This window comes from Ctenopharyngodon idella, chromosome 17 (assembly GCF_019924925.1).
Source record: "Ctenopharyngodon idella isolate HZGC_01 chromosome 17, HZGC01, whole genome shotgun sequence".
Taxonomy (NCBI): Eukaryota; Metazoa; Chordata; class Actinopteri; order Cypriniformes; family Xenocyprididae; genus Ctenopharyngodon; species Ctenopharyngodon idella.
In genome coordinates, this window is record NC_067236.1 from 16996265 (window position 1) to 17020808 (window position 24544).

Here is a 24544-nt window from a genome sequence, read left to right on the forward strand (position 1 = left end):
GAGGTCTGTGATGGCAGAAGAGGGTGCTTTTGAAAGCCTGATGCAATGACTTCAATCTGAGTGTAAAGGAGAGGATTAAACACTCACAATTTGCATGGAAGAGAATGACTGTTGGCAAAATCACAGGACAAAAGCTTGCTAGATCCACTTGTGTCTTTTCTTGTTAAAACATGACAGACTGGAAACCCTTAAAATTCTGGCCTTTCCAGTTTTTCATGAGGTTCGCTGGCCTTTGGGCAATTGGTTGCATATATTTAAAGTGATAGTTCACCCCAAAATTAAAATTCTGTCATCATTTACTCACCCTCAAGTTGTTCCAAACCTGTATGAACACAAAAGAAGATATTTTGAAGAACGTCTGTAACCAAACAGTTGATGGGCCCCATTGACTTTCATAGTATTTTTTTTCTCTCCATACTATGGTTAACTGTTTCATTACCCATATTCTTCAAAATATCTTCTTTTGAGTTCAACAGAAGAAAGAAATTCATACAGGTTTAGAACAACTTGAGGATGAGTAAATTATGACAGATTTTTCATTTTTGGGTGAACTATCCCTTTAAATATACATAATGTATTTTTTCTTCTTAATTAGGTGAGATCCCACATAAAAAATAATACTAATTTATAGTAAATACTATAGTGTTTTTGAACCATACTATAGTAAATTGTAGTATACTGTCTATATTATAGTATTTACAACACTTTGTTAATTAAATCTACAGCATACTGTAGAATTAACTATAGTGAACTGATAAACTGTAATAAATACTGTAGTATACTTTAGTTTTTACTACAGTAAACTAGTGTTGTGTAGTAGTATAATATACCCTATAGTTGTAGAAAACTTAGTACAGTATTGGGTAGTGACTTGTTTATATTACTATATTCGTTATATTACCACAGCAACTATAGAATTACCACAACAAATTAATTCAAGTACTTTACTATGGTTATTTAGTATGGTTCAAAAACACTAGTATTTACTATAAATTACTATAGTATTTTTTTTCATGTGGGATACTTTAATATGCAGTTTAGTGCAGTGAAATAAAAGTGTTTGTTTTAGGGTTAGGGTTAGACTTTACCTACCCAAAGTTTCTTGATGGTTCAGGGTTTTAAAGGGATATTTCTCCTTGCCAAAATGTAGCTATTTATTTGCTTATTGAAGAACAATAAAAATATCCTACAAAGCACAAGCTCCCATACACAAATGAATATAGGTTAGAGAAGAAAAAAACACTTCACATTCCTTCTCTTCAATTATATCCAACTGTTTAACAAATAATAGCAAAGCAAATTCAGTTAAATATTAACATAAACATTTAGATTAATAAAAAAACAAAACAGTTTTATGTATATTAAATTTACCAAATAAAAAACTGTTCAAAATACTTAAGAATGTACGAAGTTGATATCAACTGCTTAACCAGAAAACTATAAAAATTCTTATATCTAATAATTAATTCAAATATCTCGAGAGTGCTTTTTAAAGGAAAGGTGGTTCAGTTTACTAGCTGCATTACGACTTGATTCAGGTCAGCGAACGTCTGCTCACAGGTAATGTTCATGTCAAAGTGACATTTTAGCATTAAACCAAAGCCAAAATTTCGTCGGAGAACATTTTGGGTTTTATCTGCGCAGTTGCAGACGTGACTAAAAAGTGAATGCGGTTTGAATGAGCTGAAAATAACACAAATATCCGGGATTTCCGGTGGGAATATACGGAAGAGAAGTGTTTTCTGCGCTACGTGGCCACCTGTGACAGCAGCAGCAGCTCGTATTGACAGTTTGACATGATGGAGTTTGACAGAGAAGAACATGGCAGCGAGAGGATCGATAAAACCTGCGAGAACGGTATTAACACCGAGACTCGCGCGCCCGGCACTGAGGAAGACCACAAACCATGTGAGGAAAATGAAGAACATCAGAAGTCTTGGAGTTTGGAGAGAAACTGGGGTTTTACTTTAGAGGAGCTCTTCAGACTTGCGCTGAAATTCTTTAAAGGTACAGAACTGATAATGAAGTAGCTTTTCTCTTTCCCTTTTCTGTTTGTAACTTTTATTCTGTCCCGTCACAACCTGCAGTCATGTCTGGTTTTTTATTGGTAGCAAAACAAAATTAAAGTCCTTTTTCTGTTACTCATTGTCTAGAGATACTTTGTAATAATAACTCCTCCCATTCAGAAACTGGAAATGCCATTCATAATACTAATAATAATTGTGATTCAGGTTCTCCTCATTTCTCCATTATGATTTCTTCCACACAGAGATGAATGGCAAAGCCTTCAACCCCACATATGAAGAAAACCTCCGCTTGGTTGCACTACATAAGCAAATCACTCTTGGCCCTTATAACCCAGAAGCATGTCCAGAAATTGGGTTTTTTGACGTGCTGGGAAATGACAGAAGGTAATGGAGGATTATGTATGTAATGACTATATAAGGCCAGTATAATTATCTCAGTACAATAAAAATGGTATTTACAGTGGTATTCTTTGTGCCTTGGAGTAAATTCCATGTAATTTGGTAGCATGATATACATAAACATATGACATAAACATAAACATGACATTAAATATGCATATTGATTTAACATACATGTATATTAAATTCGGCATGAAATGGAAGTTGCAATAGATTTTTCTTCTCTATTTTGATTTAAATCCAAGTGAAATGGCTTCTTCAACAAGAGAAAATGCAGGGCGGGACTTGATTTTGTACATGGGGAATTGATTGGTTTGCTATTGGTGTGATGTCATGTGAGTGACAGGTTGTCCTGCCCTCGGGCCAGTAAACACGTCATCAGAGAAAACAAGAGATGTCGCTGCAAGAGGGAGGGGAAATTATTTTGATTAAAGATTATGAGGGCTCAAGAATTTAAAAAAAAAATGATGTGCACAGATAAATATTTATAGTAAATACTGTAATATTCCATAAAAAACAAGAATTGTCCATTTTGATTTTATGGTGACTTTAATGGCATATTGCACAACCATACAATGTCTATAGATGCTTCATTTTGTCTTTATCACTGCATTTCTCAGGAAAGAATGGCTACGGCTTGGCAGCATGGCCAAAGAAGATGCCATGGAGGACTTTGTGAAGCTTCTGAACTCCTGTTGTGCTCTTTTTGCACCATATGTGACTTCACATAAGATTGAGAAGGAGGAACAAGAGAAGAGACAGTACGTTCTGTATTAGTTAGTGCCTGAAGGTTCTCATAAAGTAATCTATTAAAGGTTTAGTTCACCCAAAAATGAAAATTATCCCATAATTTACTCACCCTCATGCCATCCTAGGTGTATATGACTTTCTTGATCTTCTTTCAGTCAAACACATTCAGAGTTATATTAAAAAATATCTTGGCTTTTCCAAGCTTTATAATGGGAGTGGATAGTAACTGAGATTTTGAAGCCCAAAAAAGCGCATCCATCCATCATAAAAGTAATCCATACGGCTCCAGGGTATATAAAGGCCTTCTAAAGCAAAACGATGCGTTTTTGTAAGAAAAACATCCATGTTTATAACTTTATAAACTAGAATCACTGGTTTCCGTACACGAGAAGGCCTTTATTAACCTTCTGGAGTTGTATGGATTGCTTTTATGATGGATGGATGTGCTTTTTTGGGCTTCAGAATTCTTGGTTACCATTCACTCATATTATAATGCTCGGAAGAGCCAGAATATTTTTTAATATGACTCCGATTGTGTTTGACTGAAAGAATAAAGTCATGTACACCTAGGATGGCTTGAGGGTGAGTAAATTATGGGATAATTTTCATTTTTGGGTGAACTATCCCTTTAAGACGTGTAGGAAGCTTTTTTTTATTCCGTATGTGTGTGTGTGTGTTTAGAAGGGAAGAGGAAGAACGTCTCAGACTGGAGAGAGAAGAGCAGGAGCGACAGCGGTTGGAAGAAGAAGCACGACGCAGAGAAGAAGAAGAGAGGAGGATAAAAGAGGAGGAACAGAGAAGAAAAGAAGAGGCAGAGAGGTTACAGATAGAGCGGCAAAAGTGAGTGCTGGTAATTTGCTGATATTCAACGAATGGTTTCACTGTCCGGGGAATCCCAGACAGACAGACAGATAGATTTCAAAAGAAATATCTTATGCTTGCCAAGTCTGCATTTATTTAATCAAAAATACAGTAAAAACAGTTACAGATTAGAATTACATAACAATTTAAAATAATTTTTTTAAGGGCTTCACATTAACACCTGCCAACCCGCCAAATGCGGGTGGATTTCAGCAGTGGCGTGTAACACAGTCACTACTACTAGCCACTTTTTGGCGGGTTGAATTGTATATATATAATATATAAATTTTTTATTTCAGATGCCTTTTAAAAATGCATCTGAAATAATAAACTGAATACAATGTAGTGTTGTCAAAAATACTGCTTTTTCGATACTTATCGATACTGAAATATCTGAAACGCTTCCAATACTTATTTTCTGCAGAATAGATACATGATACCAGCTGCTTTTTATCACTGTCTCATCTCTCAACAGCGAGTTGACACACAAACCCGCCTCCCCTCACTCACTCGTTTCATTTGCTCCGGATGAATATTGTTGGTGTTACGTGGGATTACATGTATTGGGCATAATTTTACTCATTCCCACAGATTTTGTGCTCACACCCAGTGCGCACAAATAAAGCCGACTCTCAGTACTAAATTAATGTTCTTTTACGCTGCTTATTGTGCTTAAACAGTCAAATACACACAAAATAATGTCAAAATGCCGGTCTTGGTGAGTATTCACATAAACACAGTCAGTTGTTTTAAGTGAACGTAAACAGTTGAGAAAGAAAACGCATGTGTAACAGTATAATGGATCTGTGCGTCAGGTCTTAAAGTGACAGCAGCCTAATATACCTGCTGCCAAATTATGAGATAATATTAAAAATATCTATATGGCAGTTTTTCCCCATGTCATCGATGTCAAAATTGTGGCCAGTGAAAATGCTGAGTGGCTAGTAACTCTGGAAAACTACTAACCACAATATATTTTAAAATGTACTTTATTCCTGTATTTTCAGATTCAGTGTCTCATGATCCATTAGAAATCATTCTAATATGCTGACTTGGTGCTTAAGAAATATTTCTTATAAATTAAATGGCTTATTTCCTTTAACGGAGTGTCTATTTACACTAAGTGCAAATAGCATCCCTTGTTGGTCAACGCTATTTACACTAGCTCCGCCCACTAATGTCTGGCTGCACCACTCAAGTTTTAAAAAAGACGCACAGAATTCAACATTTTCAGTGGTGCAGCAGTAGCGAGTAAGGCTTGCACATGTGGCTTTTAACACGATCAACGTGGGTTCGAATCCGCCTTTTTGGCGAGCTCGCATTTATTTTCAATAAAAATGAAAATAATGTTCTAAAAGTGGAAATAAACTGCAAACGAGTGTTTAATAATATTAAAAGTGTTTATTTGGTAGGGTCAGGGGAAGGTGTAGGGAGGATTTTTATTTTAAGGCAGCATCCATTTAATAATTTTAATAAATATAATCATTTACACTGATATTATAGCATCCTGTTAATGTACAAAAATACTGAGGTGCAAATAGTATCTGCCAATATATAGCATCTAATTACTATTTACTCTTATTGCAAACTGGTATTTTTACATGGTATAAATAGAATCTATCGCTATTTTCACCTAGTGTAAATAGCATATCGCTAAGACAATGCTGCTATTGTCACTTAGTGTAAATAGAATATATTGCTATTTTCACTTGGTGTCATCTAAGTGAAAATAGCATCTAATTGCTATTTACACTGTGTAAATAGCATCTATCGCTATTTTCACTTAGTGCAAATAGCCACTGACTTAATTTAATTGCTTTAAATTGTGTTGTTAACTTCTAGTATATAACCATCTGTGTGCACAGACAGCAGATCATGGCTGTTTTGAATGCACAGACGACAGTGCAGTTTCAGCAGTATGCCAAACAGCAGTATCCAGACAATCCAGACCAGCAGCAGTTACTTATCAGACAGCTGCAGGAACAGCACTACCAACAATACATCCACCAGGCCCTCCGTCTACAGCAGGTACAAACATTTCCATAAAGTCTGTGATTAGATTCAAGGAAACTTCTCATCAGGATCCTGTTCTTTGGTTTCTTCTGTATGATTTCAGATGGCCTCGCAGACGCAGCAGGAAGACTCAAATGTGACTCAGACATCAGAAGCTCTTCCTGCTCTTGTCTCAAATGAAGCAGTGCCCAACTTCAACCCCAACAGCCAATCAAAATCATTAGAGAATCAGGAACAACAGACAGACTCAAAAACTTTCCAGTTGTTTGTAGAAGGGAAATCAGCAGGTATGATTTATCAAACTAGGCAAGTTATTGGCTATTTTTACTTTCTATTTGCCACTAAGAAAATTATACACTACCAGTTGAATAATTAAAGAGTTAGTTCACCCAAAAATTAAAATAATGTCATTAATTACTCACCCTCATGTCGTTCCACACCCGTAAGACCTTCGTTCATCTTCAGAACACAAATGAAGATATTTTTGATGAAATCCGATGGCTCAGTGAGGCCTGCATCGACAGCAAGATAATTAACACTTTCAATTCCCAGAAAGCTACTAAAGACATATTTAAAACAGTTCATGTGACTACAGTGGTTCAACCTTAATGTTATGAAGCGACGAGAATACTTTTTGTGCGCCAAAAAAAAAAAAAAAACGACTTTATTCAACAATATCTAGTGATGGGGATTTCAAAACACTGCTTCATTAAGCTTCGAAGTTTTACGAATCTTTTGTTTCGAATCAGTGGTTCGGAGCGTGTACCAAACTGCCAAAGTCACGTTATTTCAGTAAACGAGGCTTTGTTACGTCATAAGTGTTTCGAAATTTCAATGGTTTAACACTTGTGGTGCGTGACTTTGCCAGTTTGATACACGCTCCGAACTGTTGCTGTCAATGCAGGCCTTACTGAGCCATCGGATTTTAACAAAAATATCTTGAGCATAAGAGACTTTTTTAAAAAACATAAAATCTCTTTCAAACGTAAAAAATAAATAAAAATTAAATAACTTTTGAACAGTTTATATTAGGTGGCCTTAAATTAATCATTTGATAAAATGCACTTATTGTGTACATGCATGTTTTTACATTGTACTTATATTTTCAAAAATACCTGCATGAAATACAGCTGTAATTGATTTCTGTAATTACATATATAATTACACAGCTGAACCTTCCCTTGCACCTTAACCCACCCTAAACCTACCCATACAACCAGACCTCTCCCTAACCTTACCCGTATCCCACCTCAATAGCAGCAAAAGTCTTTTGGGTTGCACTTTATTTTACAGTACGTGCACTTACATGTACTTACAGTTTACTTACCTAAGAAAGTACTGGGTAATATAAGGTAAGTACATGGGTTAGGTTTAGGGGTAGGTTCAGGGTTAGTACCTAGTTATTACCCAGTTATTACAATTACTATCAAAAGGACATTGTAAGTACATGGGGAACAGGACTGTAAAATAAAGTGCTACCGTCTTTTGCAATACAGTGTGAACACAATAAGTACATTGTACTTATTTTTTGATGTAAGTACATAGTAAAGGGCACCTAATTTAAAGGGTTGGCTAATTTTTTTTAAAGTTTTTTTTTAAGAAACACTAAGTTTATTCAAGTTTATTAGTAGTCACCTTAATTATCCTTTCTTTAATTTTTATTTATTTATTTTGAATGCAGAAGCACCTGTCATCATTGCTCCGTCTATGTGGACACGGCCTCAGATTAAGGAGTTTAAGGAAAAGGTGTTGCACGATGAGGACTCAGTGATCACAGTGGGCCGAGGGGAGGTGTTGACAGTACGGGTGCCCACTCATCAGGATGGCTCACACTTATTTTGGGAATTTGCCACCGATCACTATGACATTGGTTTTGGGCTGTACTTTGAGTGGAAGGACTTGACCATTCCAACAATCACCAATGAAGGAGAATCTACTACTGACACTAAAGAAGGTAAGAAGGTGGATTTCTTAGACACATCGATAAAATACTGAGTAAAATATTATTTCGTAATAATTATTAATTCAATTCTGTCCTAATTTAAGGTACAGCACAAGCTGAACAAGAGAACCTGACAGAACAGGACAGATGTCCACTGGTAAGTGAGGTGGTTCCTGTTTCCCGTCGTGACAGCCACGAGGAAGTTTATGCAGGCAGCCACCAATATCCTGGTGAGGGAGTTCATCTTCTGAAATTTGACAATTCCTACTCCCTCTGGAGGCCAAAGGTTGTCTATTACAGAGTTTATTACACCAGATAAATATCACCAGACCATGTGCTGCATTTACTATCCACCTTTGTGAATATTGAGCGTCTTGATTCAACAGAGGCACAGTAATATGTTGAAATATAAGAAATATGTTGTTTTCTTCTAATGCAAAGGTATTTACATTGTGTTCCCATCGGTCTTTTCTACTGAAAGTCACATGAATCCTGCTTTGGTGTAATGATCAAAATTTTGGAAGTCCTGTTCTTTAGTAATTTATATTTTTTCCATGCAAGAAAACAATTTATTTTTCCAATATCTTATGTTTGTTATGTTGAATCAATGAAGGAGTGGTGTGTATATATATATATATATATATATATATATATATATTTTAATTGATGTGATTCAAGCACTTTAAACATAAAAAAAAAAAAAAAAAAAAATCATTTAAGAATTGCAAAACAGGTGATATTAAACCAAGTAGTGGCCAAAAGTGATGTCCAGCCTAGGAAAATTGACATCTTCACCCTTTATTCAAATTATTCAAAAATTCTTAAAGATTTTGTAAGCATATTACGTAGTGTTTGGAGTCAATTGTTTTATTTGTGATAACACAGACATAATTATGACCAGGCTGTCATACAAAGAAATTATGAACAAAACAAGAGATGAGAACCGACAAAATATGTTTTCTATGCTTTTTTTTTTTGCTTTTTTCAATAGTAAAATAAAACCTGTTGCTGTAGTTTGGCCCAATAATTTTGTCAGATAAATACCTTAACCAAGTTTAGTGTTTATTCTTCCCTCACATTTAAAATATATAAAATATTTTCCTCATATTTTGATGGTTTAATTCAACTTGTAGGGTCATTAAATACAAATGCCCAAGCCAATACCTTTCGGATATCACTTTTCACCACTACTGTATTTCTTTGGTTAATAGGATTTTCTTTAATGATGTTGTGTGGGTTTTTGAATAGATCAAGATAATGTAATAATTTTTACTTTTATATTAAGGCCTAATCTTATGTAAACGTTTCTTTTCCGTTTATATGTTAATTGAAACTGGAAGTTAGGAGGTTATTAACCTCTTGAAAGTTAAATGTTTGTTATGTCTATACTTTTGCACGGAAAAACATATATGTGCATAAAAGAAAGTCTAGTACTAGTACTACTACTAGACTCCAAAATGTCTAGTTCCTAGCGACTTTGTTTGGCTTGGCTTTTATCAACATATTATTATATTTTGTGTATTTGCTTGTCTTAAGCAGACATGTCTATCCTGATGATACTGAAGCATATATAAAACTATGCAGATCCCACAATATTGCACACTACAAAGGTGGAGACATATTGTGTTTGGAAGTAGATAAAGAGGTAAAAACACTCTAAATACATTGGACTAACAGTTCAGATAATTGTTTTAAAAATGTCATTTAATTCTTCAAGAATTATAAGTGGCAGCTAATTTTAGTTAGGTGTAACCATGTAACATGGTGAGGGATTTTTGTCTTTTTATTTTTAATTGTCCTTTTTTTTGCACGCATAAATAGTATGAAACAGTTGTCCAATTGATATCTGCAAGTGTCGAGTGTTCTGATGTGGGAGGTCCCACAATGCAATCTAATTTTAACACTGTGAGAACTTTTTTTTTTTTTTAAATAAATGCTTTTATATCCTACATAAGTGTGCATTTAAAATATGAAGACTATTTAAATTATAATATGAAAATGATTATATAGCCCGGTGTATGATTATCCAATTTTTCTGCATTGTTTCAGCAATAAAGTAAAAATTATATATTCAAAATCACAAGGTCAAAGACATCCAGTATACATAAAAATACAGATTTTTATATTTATGCATTAATTCATACTGTAATCGTGCATAAACAAGTCAGTTTGCTTAGTACTAAACCAAATGGAAAAAATAGCCAGTTTGAAATTAAATATGTCCATCGAGCATCCATCATAGTTTCATCATATAGCTTGTAGTAGTAAATACTATGTTCATCTTTAGTTACGTGTTATAGCAGCATTTATAGCACTGCGTAAAGCAGACAGTAGCCTGATCTTGTCCTCCTCTCTATCTGTAGCACAGATCCACTGGCGCTTTGGGCTCTCCAGCTGAAAAGCATTTTGGACATCTGAAAAAATTATGGAGAAGTTAAAAATATATAAATAAATGTTTATTTTATAGTGCTGTCAAATCGATTAATCGTGATTAATCGCGATTAATCGCATCTAACAAAAGTTTGCTTATGTAATTTTTGTATGTATATATACACACACACACACAGACACACACCCCCCCCACACACATATATATATATATATATATATATATATATATATATATATACATGCATTACACACATTATATAAACAGACTTTTATGTTAAAGTGTATGTATATACTGTATATAACATCCTGAACATTGCATTATAGTACTAATAATAACACATACACTTTGTATCTGCGATTTCCGTGAGATTTAGACAGTGCAGAGCCACAGAGGCCAGAAAGGTGTGAGTCGTGTTCACTGTCAGACAAAATGGCACGTTTGACACACTCTTCTCTGTGAGCACAAGAGCATCATTGAACAGAAACAAGCCCAGGTCACTCACATGCTCATATATCCTGAGGGGAAAAATGAGAATATGTGATGAGGGTTGCTTGAGCAAATCTGATTCCTTAAAAAAGGTTATTTGTTTATTACAGACTCTAACATATTGAGTTTGATTAGAAACAATGCTGTTGCTATTCTTCTCCAAAACCGAAAAAAAGGTTGGCTTCAAGTAGACAGCGAGACTTTTGTTTCTGTGTCATTTGATCTCAGGTCAGTGGTACTACCTGAGAGAGGAAGCAATGTCTCCATTAAGGCAGCTCAGTAATGCCACATCCTGTGTGGTGATCAAGTATCTGTTCCCCTCCAATAAATTCTAAATAAAGTACAAAAATAGTGTTATACTGTGTGTATGAGCATATAGTGCACTGTAAATGCACAGACTTTTGCTGTTTTAAGTACAGAAAACTTGCCTCGTGACCTTCAACAGTCTGTGAGAACCTGATATCTGTACGTAAATGACAAGTGCGATGACTCTGCAACTTACTGGGCAGCTTTGAATTGTGCTCTGTGCCTCCAAGATTCTCAAGTCTCGATCCAGACTCTTTTTCAACTGGGAGTGGAAAACAAAGCACTGTTATAAAAATTAGAGAGGCCATATTATGCCCATTTATAAACTCTTGATTTTTAGGGTTTACTAGAATAGATTTTCATGCTTGAATGTTAAAAACAACAACAAATACAACAAAAAAACATTCACATTTTACATTGTTGCAGCACCTCTCTTCCCAGTCTGTCAGTAAAGCCTTAGGTATACTTCGTTTTTTTACACGTATGTTAGTGTACGCTTCCGGTCGACCACGCAATTAAATGTGCATGTGCGACCTGCACGTACAAAGTATGCCTGTACTTTTCTGATGACGAAATTCACATCACGCGCACACATAAAAAGTGTACTATACTTAAAGGAACACTCCACTTTTTTTGAAAATAGGCTTATTTTCCAACTCCCCTAGAGTTAAACTGTTGAGTTTTACCGTTTTCGAATCCATTCAGCTGATCTCGGGGTCTGGCGGTACCACTTTTAGCATAGCTTAGCATAGTTCATTGAATCTGATTAGACCATTAGCATCTCGCTTAAAAATGACCAAAGAGTTTCAGTTTTAAATAGGAAAAATATTGAAACTCTTTGGTCAGTTTTAAGCGAGATGCTAACGGTCTAATCAGATTCAATGAACTATGCTAAGCTATGCTAAAAGTGGTACCGCCAGACCTGGAGATCGGCTGAATGGATTCAAAAACGGTAAAACTCAACTGTTTACCTCTAGGGGAGTTGGAAAATTAGCCTATTTTCAAAAAAAGTGGAGTGTTCCTTTAATATTTTGATCACCCCCTGGTGGCTGGCTGGAGTATAAGTCCCACCCCCTCCATGTAATCAAATGGGACGCAATTCAAACTAAAAAATCCAATTACACTTCAAAAAAAAATGTTCCGAAGATGGTTTCTGTTATTTTAGATAGTTCTTATCATGCAGACGCATGTTCAAGTGTTTGATTTTCCAGTAAGTTTGGTTTTAGTTAGATATTTGATGCTATAAAAATGGGGTGTAACGTCATGATTGACAGCTGTGCTTGCGATTTAATCTGTGGGAGTATGGGCGAGATTTCTGATACCGCGGCTCCACCTCAGGAACACTACTGTGCAGACTCGGGCTCTAAATGACGTCATCGGCAATGACTGTTTCTCTGATATTTTGCATTCATTTTTCAACAGTGTAAGGAAGTGGAAGTGGCATCAACCATCTTTTTTTCTATATGGTAACACTCTGTTTATTTCCTGTCTCTTTGAATCCACTCCTTTCCAAAAGTGCAATGTCAACACTATTAACACAACTCAACCCTTTATGTGCGTATGCCTTGGGCGGGAATTATTTAAATGAGGAATATTGTGACCTGTTCGTTCCCAGAATAAAACTCAAGACTACAATGGAGGTGTTTCAGGGAGTTCAGAAACAGTGCGCACTGATATAGAGAATAACTCCCTTTTGAGTGTGCTTTGTAACTTTTCAGACCTTTTACCATGCTCAAACAGCAATATTAGGGGAGAGTGGGGTAAGATGAGCCATTTTTTACTTATGTGGTCCTCAAGATAAGCTAAAATGAGACAGAAGTACAATGAAAGTATCTAAAGTAATTTCAGGATGTTTCCTATCATTTTAAATGATCAGAATACATCTAAAAATATAGCTTCTTATAAAAAAAAGTGTTCCTGTGGCTCAATTTACCCCAGGTTAGGGGTAAGTCGATCCAAGACAGTGGGTAAGTTGCACCGTCTAGGTGTAAACTCGCCATCTAACTGAATCTGAATCAAACCCATGTGAAATTGTAAACATAATTTACCTCTTTTAAAAACTAATTTAATAATCAGTTTACAAATAATCATATTTATTTTCTTAAAGCTAACTTAAACAACATAAAACCAACCAAATGAAGTTGAAATTTCAATTGTTTGCATTTCTGAAATGCGTCCATATGTTGAACACCAAAGTTGTAACCCTCCCAAAAACAGACTAAACAGAGAGTTTGTTGAGTAAAATTAAATAAAAGCTAAATTACAATTAATTAATAAATGTCACTGAAACTAATAAACATTTTAGTCAAAAGGTTCTTGGCAATGTTTTTTCTGCAATGTCGACTATATTAGGCCATTAGGGACTACAGGTGGAAAGATATATATGATTAAGCATTTTCTGGTTCGTATCAGAGAAGAATTTAGTGTACTTGTACACTGTTCCTATCAAATCAACTCGAGAGGAAAAAAAAAAAAAAAGATAAACTAAACCAGTTGCATAATATTACATTGAAATTATACCAATTTATACTTAAAGGGTTAGTTCACCCAAAAATGAAAATAATATCATTTATTACTCACCCTCATGCCGTTCCACACCCGTAAGACCTTCGTTAATCTTCGAAATGCAAATTAAGATATTTTTGTTGAAATCCGATGGCTCAGTGAGGCCTGCAATAGCCAGCAATGACATTTCCTCTCTCAAGATCCATTAATGTACTAAAAACATATTTAAATCAGTTCATGTGAGTACAGTGGTTCAATATTAATATTATAAAGCGACGAGAATATTTTTGGTGCGCCAAAAAAAAACAAAATAACGACTTATATAGTGATGGCCGATTTCAAAACACTGCTTCATTAAGCTTCGGAGCGTTATGAATCAGCGTGTCGAATCAGCGGTTCGGAGCACCAGAGTCACGTGATTTCAGCAGTTTGGCAGTTTGACACACGATCCGAATCATGATTCGATACGTTGATTCATAACGCTCATCCGAAGATGAACGAAGGTCTTACGGGTGTGGAACGGCATGAGAGTGAGTAATAAATGTTATTTTCATTTTTGGGTGAACTAACCCTTTAAGAGATTTAACTTAACTTCAGTGCCTTATGGTGAGGTAAGATAAAACGCTGGCTCAATTTATCCCCACAGCATTTGGCTCACTTTACCCCATAGCTGCCATTTTGGAAAAAACTAGCTAGCTTACCAATTCAGGCTAATAAAAGCCATTACATCTGTTATGCTAAAATTTTACTTTGACAAGCCAAAAAGCAAATGGGTGCCTTCCACTCCTCCCATGTGTTTCTCCTTTTCACAGTCTGGCAGAAATGATGGGTGGTTCCAAAATATATGTGTACAGTTGCCAAGATACAGGGTGTGGGTCAACTCACCCCACTCTCCCTCTACACACTAAAGAAAGTTGCAAATGTAAAAAAGCATAATAGGTCCTCTTTAAGGTGAACACATACATGTTCATATGTATTTACTAAGCACATTTTTTTGATCACACCTTGTGGATGAAGCCTCTGTAAGTCATCAGTGAGTTGAGGGCAGATGATAATGGTGTGTAGTCTGGGTGCTCAGGCGGTGTGTGTAGCGTTAAAGCCTGAAGCAAAGTCACATACTCCTCCACCCGCGCAGATGGTGTGCGAAACAGCTCCTGGAGACTGAACACACAATAGGAGTGTTGCCAAGTCACAACTTACTTTACCGGAAAACTACCAGAGTTGTAGCTTTTACTGTACCTCAGCATTCTGGTAGCAACAGTCCGGTCGTGTCTCTTCAGAAAGTTGCGGAATACAGGAAGCATCTCACGACACTACAATTTTTTTTATTATTATTATTTAAAAATTATATCAAATTGCATTTTAATTTGAAATTAAATTGTTTTTTTTTGTTTGTTTTTTTAAGTATAATGAGAATATTCAACATTAACATACCTTGACCATAGTTCTCAGAATGGTGGGATAGTTGTTGAAAAAGTTAGTGTAGACTCTTAACTTGGTGCAAAACTTGACACAAACATCCCCCACACACTGCATCGGACCCCACTCCTCCCACCTCTCAGTAAGCTCCTTCAGAAATACACTGAAAGACCATTTGTGAAGGGCAGAGAATGAGTGAGTAACACAAATAGAAATATTAAAATATATGGAAACAGCACGGACAGTATTTTACTTGTTAGCCTCCAAAATGTCCAGCAGAGGGCAGAAGAGGGTGATGAGACTGACTGAGCTGATGATGGCTCGGTTGGAGTCCAGTGCCGCTCTGAGAGGTGTGTAGTACACTGTGGCCACTGCTTGAAGGTGCCTCACGTATGTTTTCTCACTATTCAAAAGCTCTTTGCACACAGCACTGCGTCTATCTGCATCACTTAACAAACCCTAAAAAATACACATTTTGAAGGCATTTGGTAAACCAAATGATCTAAAATAGAAACATCAGCACTAACCTTTGGAGATTCTGGATTGGGGCCATTAAAGGAAGCACTTTCTGTAAGAAAGAGTGGATTGGTGTTCTTCAAACCACCGTTGACCGAAGTCCTTAGGAGAAAGTGTCCCAAGAAGTCTAAGGGATCGTCCTACAGCATGACAGCAAAAACAGTAAATCAGTGAATTTAGCTTAGATTAACTGGAACAGAATGTTTTTTGCTTACTGGAGTCTCATTCATCAGTGCCACGAGCCCATGAACCAAACACTGCATGACCTCTGATTTAAGGGAAATGACTGGCATCTTTATATGATCCCAGAGGAACAGACCTGTGAAGGCCACACAAAGAAAGAAAACGGTTTGAATACACACACAGAAAGTAAATGACGTTTAGAATTTCTGACTTACCCAGGATGCGGCCTCTGATCTCTTGACACATAAAGTGCAGCTGTGGCCCCAGCTGTTTCCGCAGTTGCTTACAGGCTTCTTCAATCCATTCAGCCTGTCTGCACCAGCTCAGAAGGAGGGTCTCATGCAGATACACCAGTGGAGGAAACTCACCAGACCCGGACCACTCACTGAGAACTAACAGAAATACAGAAACCGCTTCTTTAAAACACTAAGATGATACTTGACTCAATTTATGTTTCTCATAATCTTAGAAAAAAGTAAAATTAAACAAGAAAAATATATCAAATTAAAAAATAAAATGTTTTAAAATTGTAATAAAATAAAATGATTATTGTTTTTTGTTATTATTATTAATATTTGTATTATTAATTGATATTATTTTGTAATATATAAATATATGTATTATATAAATATAATATATACCATTTTAGTTTAGGTATATATATATTTAGGTATATATACATTTTCAATCCAGCATTTTTTAGAGTGTAAAATTAAACAAAATAATTTACTAATACTAATAAATAATTAGTATTTGTTTAATGAAACATAATTTTAAAGGGTTAGTTCACCCAAAAATTAAAATAATGTCATTAATTACTCACCCTCATGCCGTTCCACACCCGTAAGACCTTCGTTAATCTTCGGAACACAAATTAAGATATTTTTGTTGAAATCCGATGGCTCCGTGAGGCCTACATAGGAAGCAATGACATTTCCTCTCTCAAGATCCATAAAGGTACTAAAAACATATTTAAATCAGTTCATGTGAGTACAGTGGTTCAATATTAATATTATAAAGCGACGAGAATATTTTTAGTGCGCCAAAAAAACCAAAATAACGACTTATATATGTTCCAGTCATTCCCGGACTCCATTTCCCATGATCCTCCCTGGTTCACACCTGCACTCACTCCACCACTCAGCCATCACCCACACCTGCAAGTCATCTCCTCATCACCACAGCACTACATAAGACTCTCACTCAGTTCAGTTCACTTTCCGTTCTCGTTTGTAAAAGGACCCTTGTACTACTCCTACGTCTCTAGCGATCTCTAACGATCTCCTACGTCTCCAATGTCTCCCTTTTTTCCTGTCTCTTCCTGTGTTCCTGTGGTTTTTTGAGTGTGTCTCTCCCTATCATCATCCCTGCAATTCTAAGGACTTTATCCATCCACCCAGTATCACCAGCACAAGACTTCATCAGTTATTTCACTCACCTGCTTCACTGTCATTTACTGCTGTTGTCCAATAAACACCACCTACCTGTTTCCCGTTGTCTCAGATCTCCTCAATATAGTGATGGCCGATTTCAAAACACTGCTTCAGGAAGCTTCGGAGCGTTATGAATCAGCGTGTCGAATCATGATTCGGATCGCTTGTCAAACCGCCAAACTGCTGAAATCACGTGACTTTGGTGCTACGAACCGCTGATTCAACACGCTGATTCATAACGCTCCGAAGCTTCGTGAAGCAGTGATTTGAAATCGGCCATCACTATATAAGTCGTTATTTTGTTTTTTCTGGCGCACCAAAAATATTCTCGTCGCTTTATAATATTAATATTGAACCACTGTACTCACATGAACTGATTTAAATATGTTTTTAGTACATTAATGGATCTTGAGAGAGGAAATGTCATTGCTGTCAATGGAGGCCTCACTGAGCCATCAGATTTCAACAAAAATATCTTAATTTGTGTTCCAAAGATGAATGAAGGTCTTACGGGTGTGGAACGGCACGAGGGTGAGTAATTAATGACATTATTTTAATTTTTGGGTGAACTAACCCTTTAAGATTAATTAGCATTAATATAATGTTATTCAGTTGGTCTAAATAAGGAATGAAAATAGATTGTCTTGAATTGTTTAACATTTTTCGGTCGCTACATAATTTCACTTTCATTTGTTAATTCATAGTTTTTATGTAACTTTACTGTACTATTCTAAAATGTGGTAATAACAAATAATAATGTGTCCAAACGTTCAACTGAAAGTTTAATACAGTAGGTCACAATTTAACCCACTCTCAAGACATATCTGAAACTCACTGTGCTGGTAGGAGCCTGTACAGATTCCTGTGGGAGCTCTGACATTCAGACCAGTCAAAACGGACAACTTCCTCATCAGATCTGTTCCTGCAACTGACCAATCAATACAGAACAACTCCTGAATAAAACATATCTACAATAAATGCCACATGGAATGGCATATCAATGGCTGTGTGAAGCCATGAACTGGGACAAAATAGACAAACTTTACCAGAAGCTGCCAGGGGAGCAAAGATGTTCAGACTCCCTCCATCTGAAGCAGGAACCACCCAGCCACATAACTTCTCCCAGAACTCCCTCACACACGGCGTCAGCACTGTCTTCTCAGTAATGCTCAGTCCTGTGGATAAAAGACAATCTGTATTATATATATATATATATGAGTGTTATGCAGCGTGTTTGTTGTGTTGTGATAACTAGTTCATCATCTACAGCTGCTTTTGTATAAAAAATCAGCCATCATAAAGTTCCAGAAAATCTATTCCAGCTGGCAAATATTCCATGTAAATAAAATTTCAAAGAAACCGTAAGACTGGACCCAATATGTTGAATTAATCAGGTAAATTACCATCTGTGAGTGTCAACTCATCTGTGCTTCCTGCCACCAGAATGCCAAGACTTTGCACCATCCTGCCTTGGATCGCCCTTTCCGCCAGGGAGAGCAAAGCCTCCAAGGTCATTCCTTGTGAGTCATATGGCAAAACCACCACAGGCACTTGCACTGCGGCCAGAATCAGCTAGAAATATGAAGTTGAGATCCTTCAGTTCATAAATAACTGTCTCTCATTCAGACAAGAGATGCAACTGAATGTCTTACTTCATATCCAGGAACTCTGGATGACACAAGCAGGAAATGAGGAAGAGGACAGTAGGAATACTTGACTGGTTTGCAGAACAGTGAACTGTAAGGTAACAGTATGTTCAGGAATAGTTTTTCATTATTGTTGTTTGACAAATAAAAAAGGTACTAAATATGATGCAAGAACTGATCTTTTTACTGACCTCATAGTTGTCATTACACTGGAGGCACATGTGCTCTCAAGAGTATTATTCATCCTCAAATCAAGCCGCGGTTCTCTTATTTCCACACTGGAGAGCGAATTTGTCAATCGACACTTTTCCTATAGAAAAAAACATGATAAATTACCCTCTTGTGTAAATTTTTTGTGCATGTAATACAATATTGTGTTACATAAACACATCTAAGATGAAGATAGGTAACTAACATAAACATGATCGAAATGATCAGTGATTTAATGTGTTTGTCATTTAGTTTCACTTTAAACCGGGGTTGTCACCTATTTGTGCATGTATGTATATTAATATTTATTTGTTTGTTTATTTATCTATCCATTAATTCATTAATTAATTAAATGTATTAATTTAATTAAATATTTATTTTATTTTTATTTTTTATTTGGATAGGACATGCTAGTAGATGAACACTTTTTAGCTATAATAATGTCAGAACCTCACCCCAAGCTGAACAAGAGCAGCAGTAAGACTCAGTGGCTTATGAATAGATGATGTGCCCAATTTACTGGTGTTTAACCATGCTCTCCTGGTCTTCAGTGCAGCCTCTGTGGAAAAAGCAGAAGGGAATACGAGGACCAGAACATTAAAGGGTTAGTTCACCCAAAAATGAACATTCTGTCATTAATTGCTCACCCTCATGTCGTTCTAAACCCATGAGACGTTTTGTTCATTTTCAGAACGCAAATAAAGATCTTTTTGATGAAATCTGAGAGCTTTCTGTCCCTCCATAGACAGCTATGGAATTGAAAATTTGACGCTTTAAAAAGTTCATAAAGTGAATCCATATGAATTGAGTGGTTTAGTGCAAATTTTCTGAAGAGACTCAATTGCTTTATATGATGAACAGATTTAAATTAGGCTTTTATTCACATATAAACATTGATCAACGAACATAAACAGAAGCTCAACTGAACCTGCTTGACGCGTGAGAACAAACCTCTTCCAGAAGCTCAAACACGCTGCGTAACACGAGAACAAACCTCACTGGTTCTCACACGACAAGCAAACATGCTTGTGCTTCCGTTTACCACAACTGATGTGAGTTGTTATATGTGAATATAAGCTTAAATTCAATCTGTTCATCATATAAAGCGATCGAGTCTCTTCAGAAAATTTGCACTAAACCACTCAATACAAATGGATTAGTTTTCCAATCTCTTTATGAACTTTTTGAAATGTCAAAGTTTCAATTGCGTAGCTGTCTATGGAGGGACAGAAAGCTCTCAAATTTCCTCAAAAAGATCTTCATTTGTGTTCTGAAGATGAACGAAAGTCTCACAGGTTTGGAACGACATGAGGGTGTGTAATTAATAACATCATTTTCATTTTTGGATGAACTAACCCTTTAACCTCAGATCATTTACATTAGTTAAAGATTAAAGAACGATGGATCCAAGACAGGACATGGTAACTGATCGATGAAAGACGAAGACCAAACAGGATCAGGCTGGTCATGGGAATGAATGAGCCTTCGTGACCACACTATACACCGACCTCGAAATTTGATTTATTAATAGAAGCCTGAATAAAAAGGTTTTTTTATGCACATAAAAAGCCATTAGGTTTCATATTACATTTGATTGAGGTTAAAGAATTTTACTTTACTTAGACTTAAGATACACAGGCCAACTTTTTGAGCAATGTTGCTGGGCAATGTTGCCGTCAACGGGCAACCAGGTGAGACACAGGGCCCCCAACCGATGTAAAAATTCCAGATAGAAATTTGTTGCCCATTCTCAATGGGAAAGTGCCCAAGCAACATTAGGCCCGGGAACATTTGTCAAAAAGTTGCCCCGTGTATCATTTTCTTAAGTCTAGGTAAAGTAAAACTCTTTAACCTCAATCGAATCAAATTAATTTCATGAGGCCATGTACAAGCAGTGCTGGAATCTCTGGCACTTACTTTTATGCTCTGCTATCTTCTCTCTGATAGTTTGTCTTATCTTGTGCTCTCTCCATCTATCCTCCTGCTCCTCTGGTGCCGTCAAACTCTCATTCAAGGTACCATAGACATCTGCTGCTTCCCGTGCAGTCAGAATATCTAAACTGGCAGTACAGGCCACATAATGTCTTTTCCACGCTCCGTACTCATGATCTGATGGGCTGTAGGGAAGAAACCAGCCCAGACGGATGCACTTTGGAGACCACAGACAGTCCTAGAATCACATAGAGATCACACTGTGAGTGAGTAACATATCTTTGACATTTCTGGCAGTATTCTGAAATTGAATTTTAGAAGATTTTCAGTAACAATGTTTGAATGAAGAGAGAAATTTGATAAAAGCTAGTATCTAATAAATGAAAGGCACATTTGTACTGATTCATTTCTTACCTGCTCTGCCAGGAATCTCCAGTGCCAGCACACCTGTGCTGCAGTGCAGCTGTCTCGAGGACTGAGGAAGGACATGATGTAGAGAGACAGAAAGCGAGGCAACACAGCCGTGAAGTCCATTCGAGTGATAGGGACTGATTCTGCCAAACAATCACTGGTGAACCTAAAATCATAACCAAACAAAGTCATTGTACGAGAAAGTGGAATTCCTCTGCGTGAAATATGTAAGATCAGATATTATGCACTGAGAATTTACTTGAGCTGAGTTTTGGAGCATCTTCTCAGAAGTCGACAAATAAATTCTTTTCTTTGTCGGTCTGTCCACAGGTCAAACCAATGGAGGATGAGAGTTGTTCTTTCCTGAAAAAGCTACAAATATATTTATTGTTAGATTAAATGTTGTTTCATCTAAAATAAATAATGTAAAAGTACAAACATATAATAATACACTGCCCGGCCAAAAAAAAAGTTGCTGTTTGGTTTTAATAGGCAAATATTTAAGAATCTATGAATGGATCGTTATTACAGTGATTATTATGTTTCTAGCATGTTACAGTGCACAGCATAAATGAGTACACCCCCTCTGAAATTTCTGAAAGTCAGCAATTACTCAATTACTTAGAAGACATGTTAGGGTTCTTTAGAGATATCATGTTCCAGCAAGTCTGCTTAATCAGTTACCAAAGAAGCATGTCAAAATTATTCAGGAAAATAAGATTTTCTTATCAAGGTGATAAAATGTTGTGTAGCAAAAATGAGTACACCCTCCTAAAAGTAACAAAATAAACATTTTCTGGTGTAAGTTTAAGGCAATGTTTGATCAACAGATAAGTATGTTGAACCAAAACATTTAAAGAGAAGTAATTTCTTGACAATTAAAAGTGTGATATAGCCCACTGAATCATTCTCATACTTAATGCTGACAACCACTTGGGAGAGAACTGTCAGGAGACTTATTTCTTAGCACAAAAGAGGACAGTGGTACAAGAGGATTACCAAATCATTGTTTTAAGTGTGAAAAAATAGCAAAAGTAACACAGAAATTCAAAAACAATGGACTTGTGATAAGGCCCCTGAAATAATCAGGCCTTCATTTTAAGCTTTCATTTAGTGATGAAGGATTTTTTTTGCCAGACAAAGAGCAGGAGAAATACCAAGCGAGTGTCGCAGAGCCAGCAAAAGCTATGAAAAGAGTGACTGTCTATTTCACAGAGTAAGATGCAGCCTGCAGAAATGATATGCATAGTCGCTGTTCTCACTGGAACTACCTACTGTAGCCAAAGCAGAATAAAGTCAGTTAGCCATTTCCAAAGCCCATATTTACAAAATATAGATTCTGGGAATCAATACTCTGGTCTCGTGAGACCAAATCAATCATTTTGGATTTAACAGCATTCAAAATGTTATGGTGTTGCTAGAGGAGGAGTACAGTGAGAAGTGCCTGGTTCCCACAGTAAAGTTCAGGGGTAGTAAAGCTCCTATAGGGATGTATGAGTGCTGATGGTGTGAGGGAGTTGTGCTTTATCAATGCTGTCATGAATTCCCACACCACTGTGTAATTTAATACACAAACTTGAAACAGAAGATATTACCCTTTTCTCATTCCCTGCATTGTTGGGCATTTTTTCAGCATGACAATGAGGATATGCATTCTCCCAAATTGAAAAACCTTCTGTGGACATGTATTGCACTCAATCTTAACACTCTTGAGCGCCTGTGGGGGATTCTGTAGAGACGAGTTGAGCAACACTCCCCATTAAAGATCAGGGCATTTAAGGAGCTCATCATCCAGGAGTTAAACAGGACAGATGTGACACTTTGTCATGAACTTGTACACTCCTTGCCAAGAAGGGTCAGAGCAGTATATTCAAAATTATGGAGGGCATACTAAGTGCTAGAATATTATACATTTGTTGAATTAAATCTAGGGTGTACTCATTTCTGCAATCCTTAATTTAAACAAAATTGGCTAATTTACTTATTTTATGGCTATTAATGACATATATATTTTATTATGCATATGTTTAATACATTGCCATCTTTCCATGAATTCTATTAGTGATCATAAAGAAAATACATCTTTTGTATTTGTTTATTGGGGGTGTACTCATTTATGCTGTGCACTGTATATGTTTGGCAACGGTGCATTGTCAATACAAGATCTTGACCGAAAATTGATGCACCTCTTGATGGAAATAACATCACAACATTTATTTCCATCGAGAGGTGCATCATTTTTTGGTCAAGATCTTGTATTGACAATGCAAGAGGTGAGCACTCTCTAAAGTCTACTCCAGCACATCCCAAAACTTACACTGAGATTAAGGTCAGTGCCAATTCATGTGTGAAAATGATTCTTCATGCTCTCTGAACCACTCTTTCACAATTTTAACCCTGGTGAATCTTGACATTGTCATCCTGAAATAGCTGAAAAGCTACACACTCCATCTTTAAGGGTTAAAAGAACCGTTGCCAAACATATAACATGCTATAAACATAATAATCACTGTAATAATGATCCATTCATAGATTCTTAAGTGTTAAAATCCAAACAGCGACTTTTTTGGCCGGGCAGTGTATAATAAAATAAAATAAAACTAATTAAAAAAAATTCTGACCTGTTGGTTACATGCTTTATTTGTTACAGGCGTCCATGCACTGAATCTGGTTTCTATGCCGTCGGAGCTCGGCCTATCCGACAGCGACTGTCTGTAGTCACTTCCATTCATCTGCCAATAATTAATACAATCCGGATTCCCGCGGTTTTTTGACTTATAATAGGTTCTGATTCCACAGACGTCATTATATCAGTTAAAACAGTCTAAAACTATCACTGCCTTTCTCGGTTTGTAGATAAAATATCAGACGGAGACTTATTTGTTTCATTTGCTAAAGCGCTCAATATAATTAATATGAATTCTGCGCGAATATCTGGTTATTATCGGTTGGATTTACCTCTAGTAAACGTCCAGGCGCCTTTGCACGTCCTTTATTAGCTCGTTTCCCTGGAGACCACATAACAAATTAAGCTCTGCAAATTCCTTCACACGAATCGTGTTACTTTCAGCAGGTCCCGGATTCATGGTCGGAGACAGTTATTTCAACATATT

General features: G+C 36.3%; 2 protein-coding genes across 2 annotated transcripts; one reads left to right on the forward strand and one right to left on the reverse strand.

The window, feature by feature from the left end:
• The first annotated feature begins 1483 nt into the window (after positions 1-1483).
• zgc:162964 (uncharacterized protein LOC560569 homolog) lies at positions 1484-9946 on the forward strand. Its single transcript, XM_051867276.1, has 8 exons — positions 1484-2007; positions 2270-2411; positions 3047-3187; positions 3858-4016; positions 5903-6065; positions 6154-6337; positions 7732-8004; positions 8097-9946. The coding sequence occupies exons 1-8, from the start codon at positions 1797-1799 to the stop codon at positions 8309-8311; spliced, it is 1488 nt and encodes a 495-aa protein (XP_051723236.1). The 5' UTR covers positions 1484-1796; the 3' UTR covers positions 8312-9946.
• Positions 8844-24447, reverse strand: LOC127498193 (epithelial cell-transforming sequence 2 oncogene-like). The gene is made up of 21 exons (XM_051867275.1): positions 24053-24447; positions 21691-21803; positions 21435-21597; positions 21006-21258; positions 19544-19647; positions 19070-19188; positions 18885-18969; positions 18636-18804; positions 18279-18407; positions 18068-18160; positions 16015-16191; positions 15832-15935; positions 15628-15756; positions 15354-15559; positions 15116-15263; positions 14921-14994; positions 14686-14842; positions 11373-11438; positions 11113-11201; positions 10727-10899; positions 8844-10406 (listed from the first exon to the last, which is right to left on the reverse strand). Exons 1-21 carry the CDS (start codon positions 24161-24163, stop codon positions 10276-10278), a joined length of 2793 nt encoding a protein of 930 aa, XP_051723235.1. The 5' UTR covers positions 24164-24447; the 3' UTR covers positions 8844-10275.
• Positions 24448-24544: the final 97 nt, after the last annotated feature.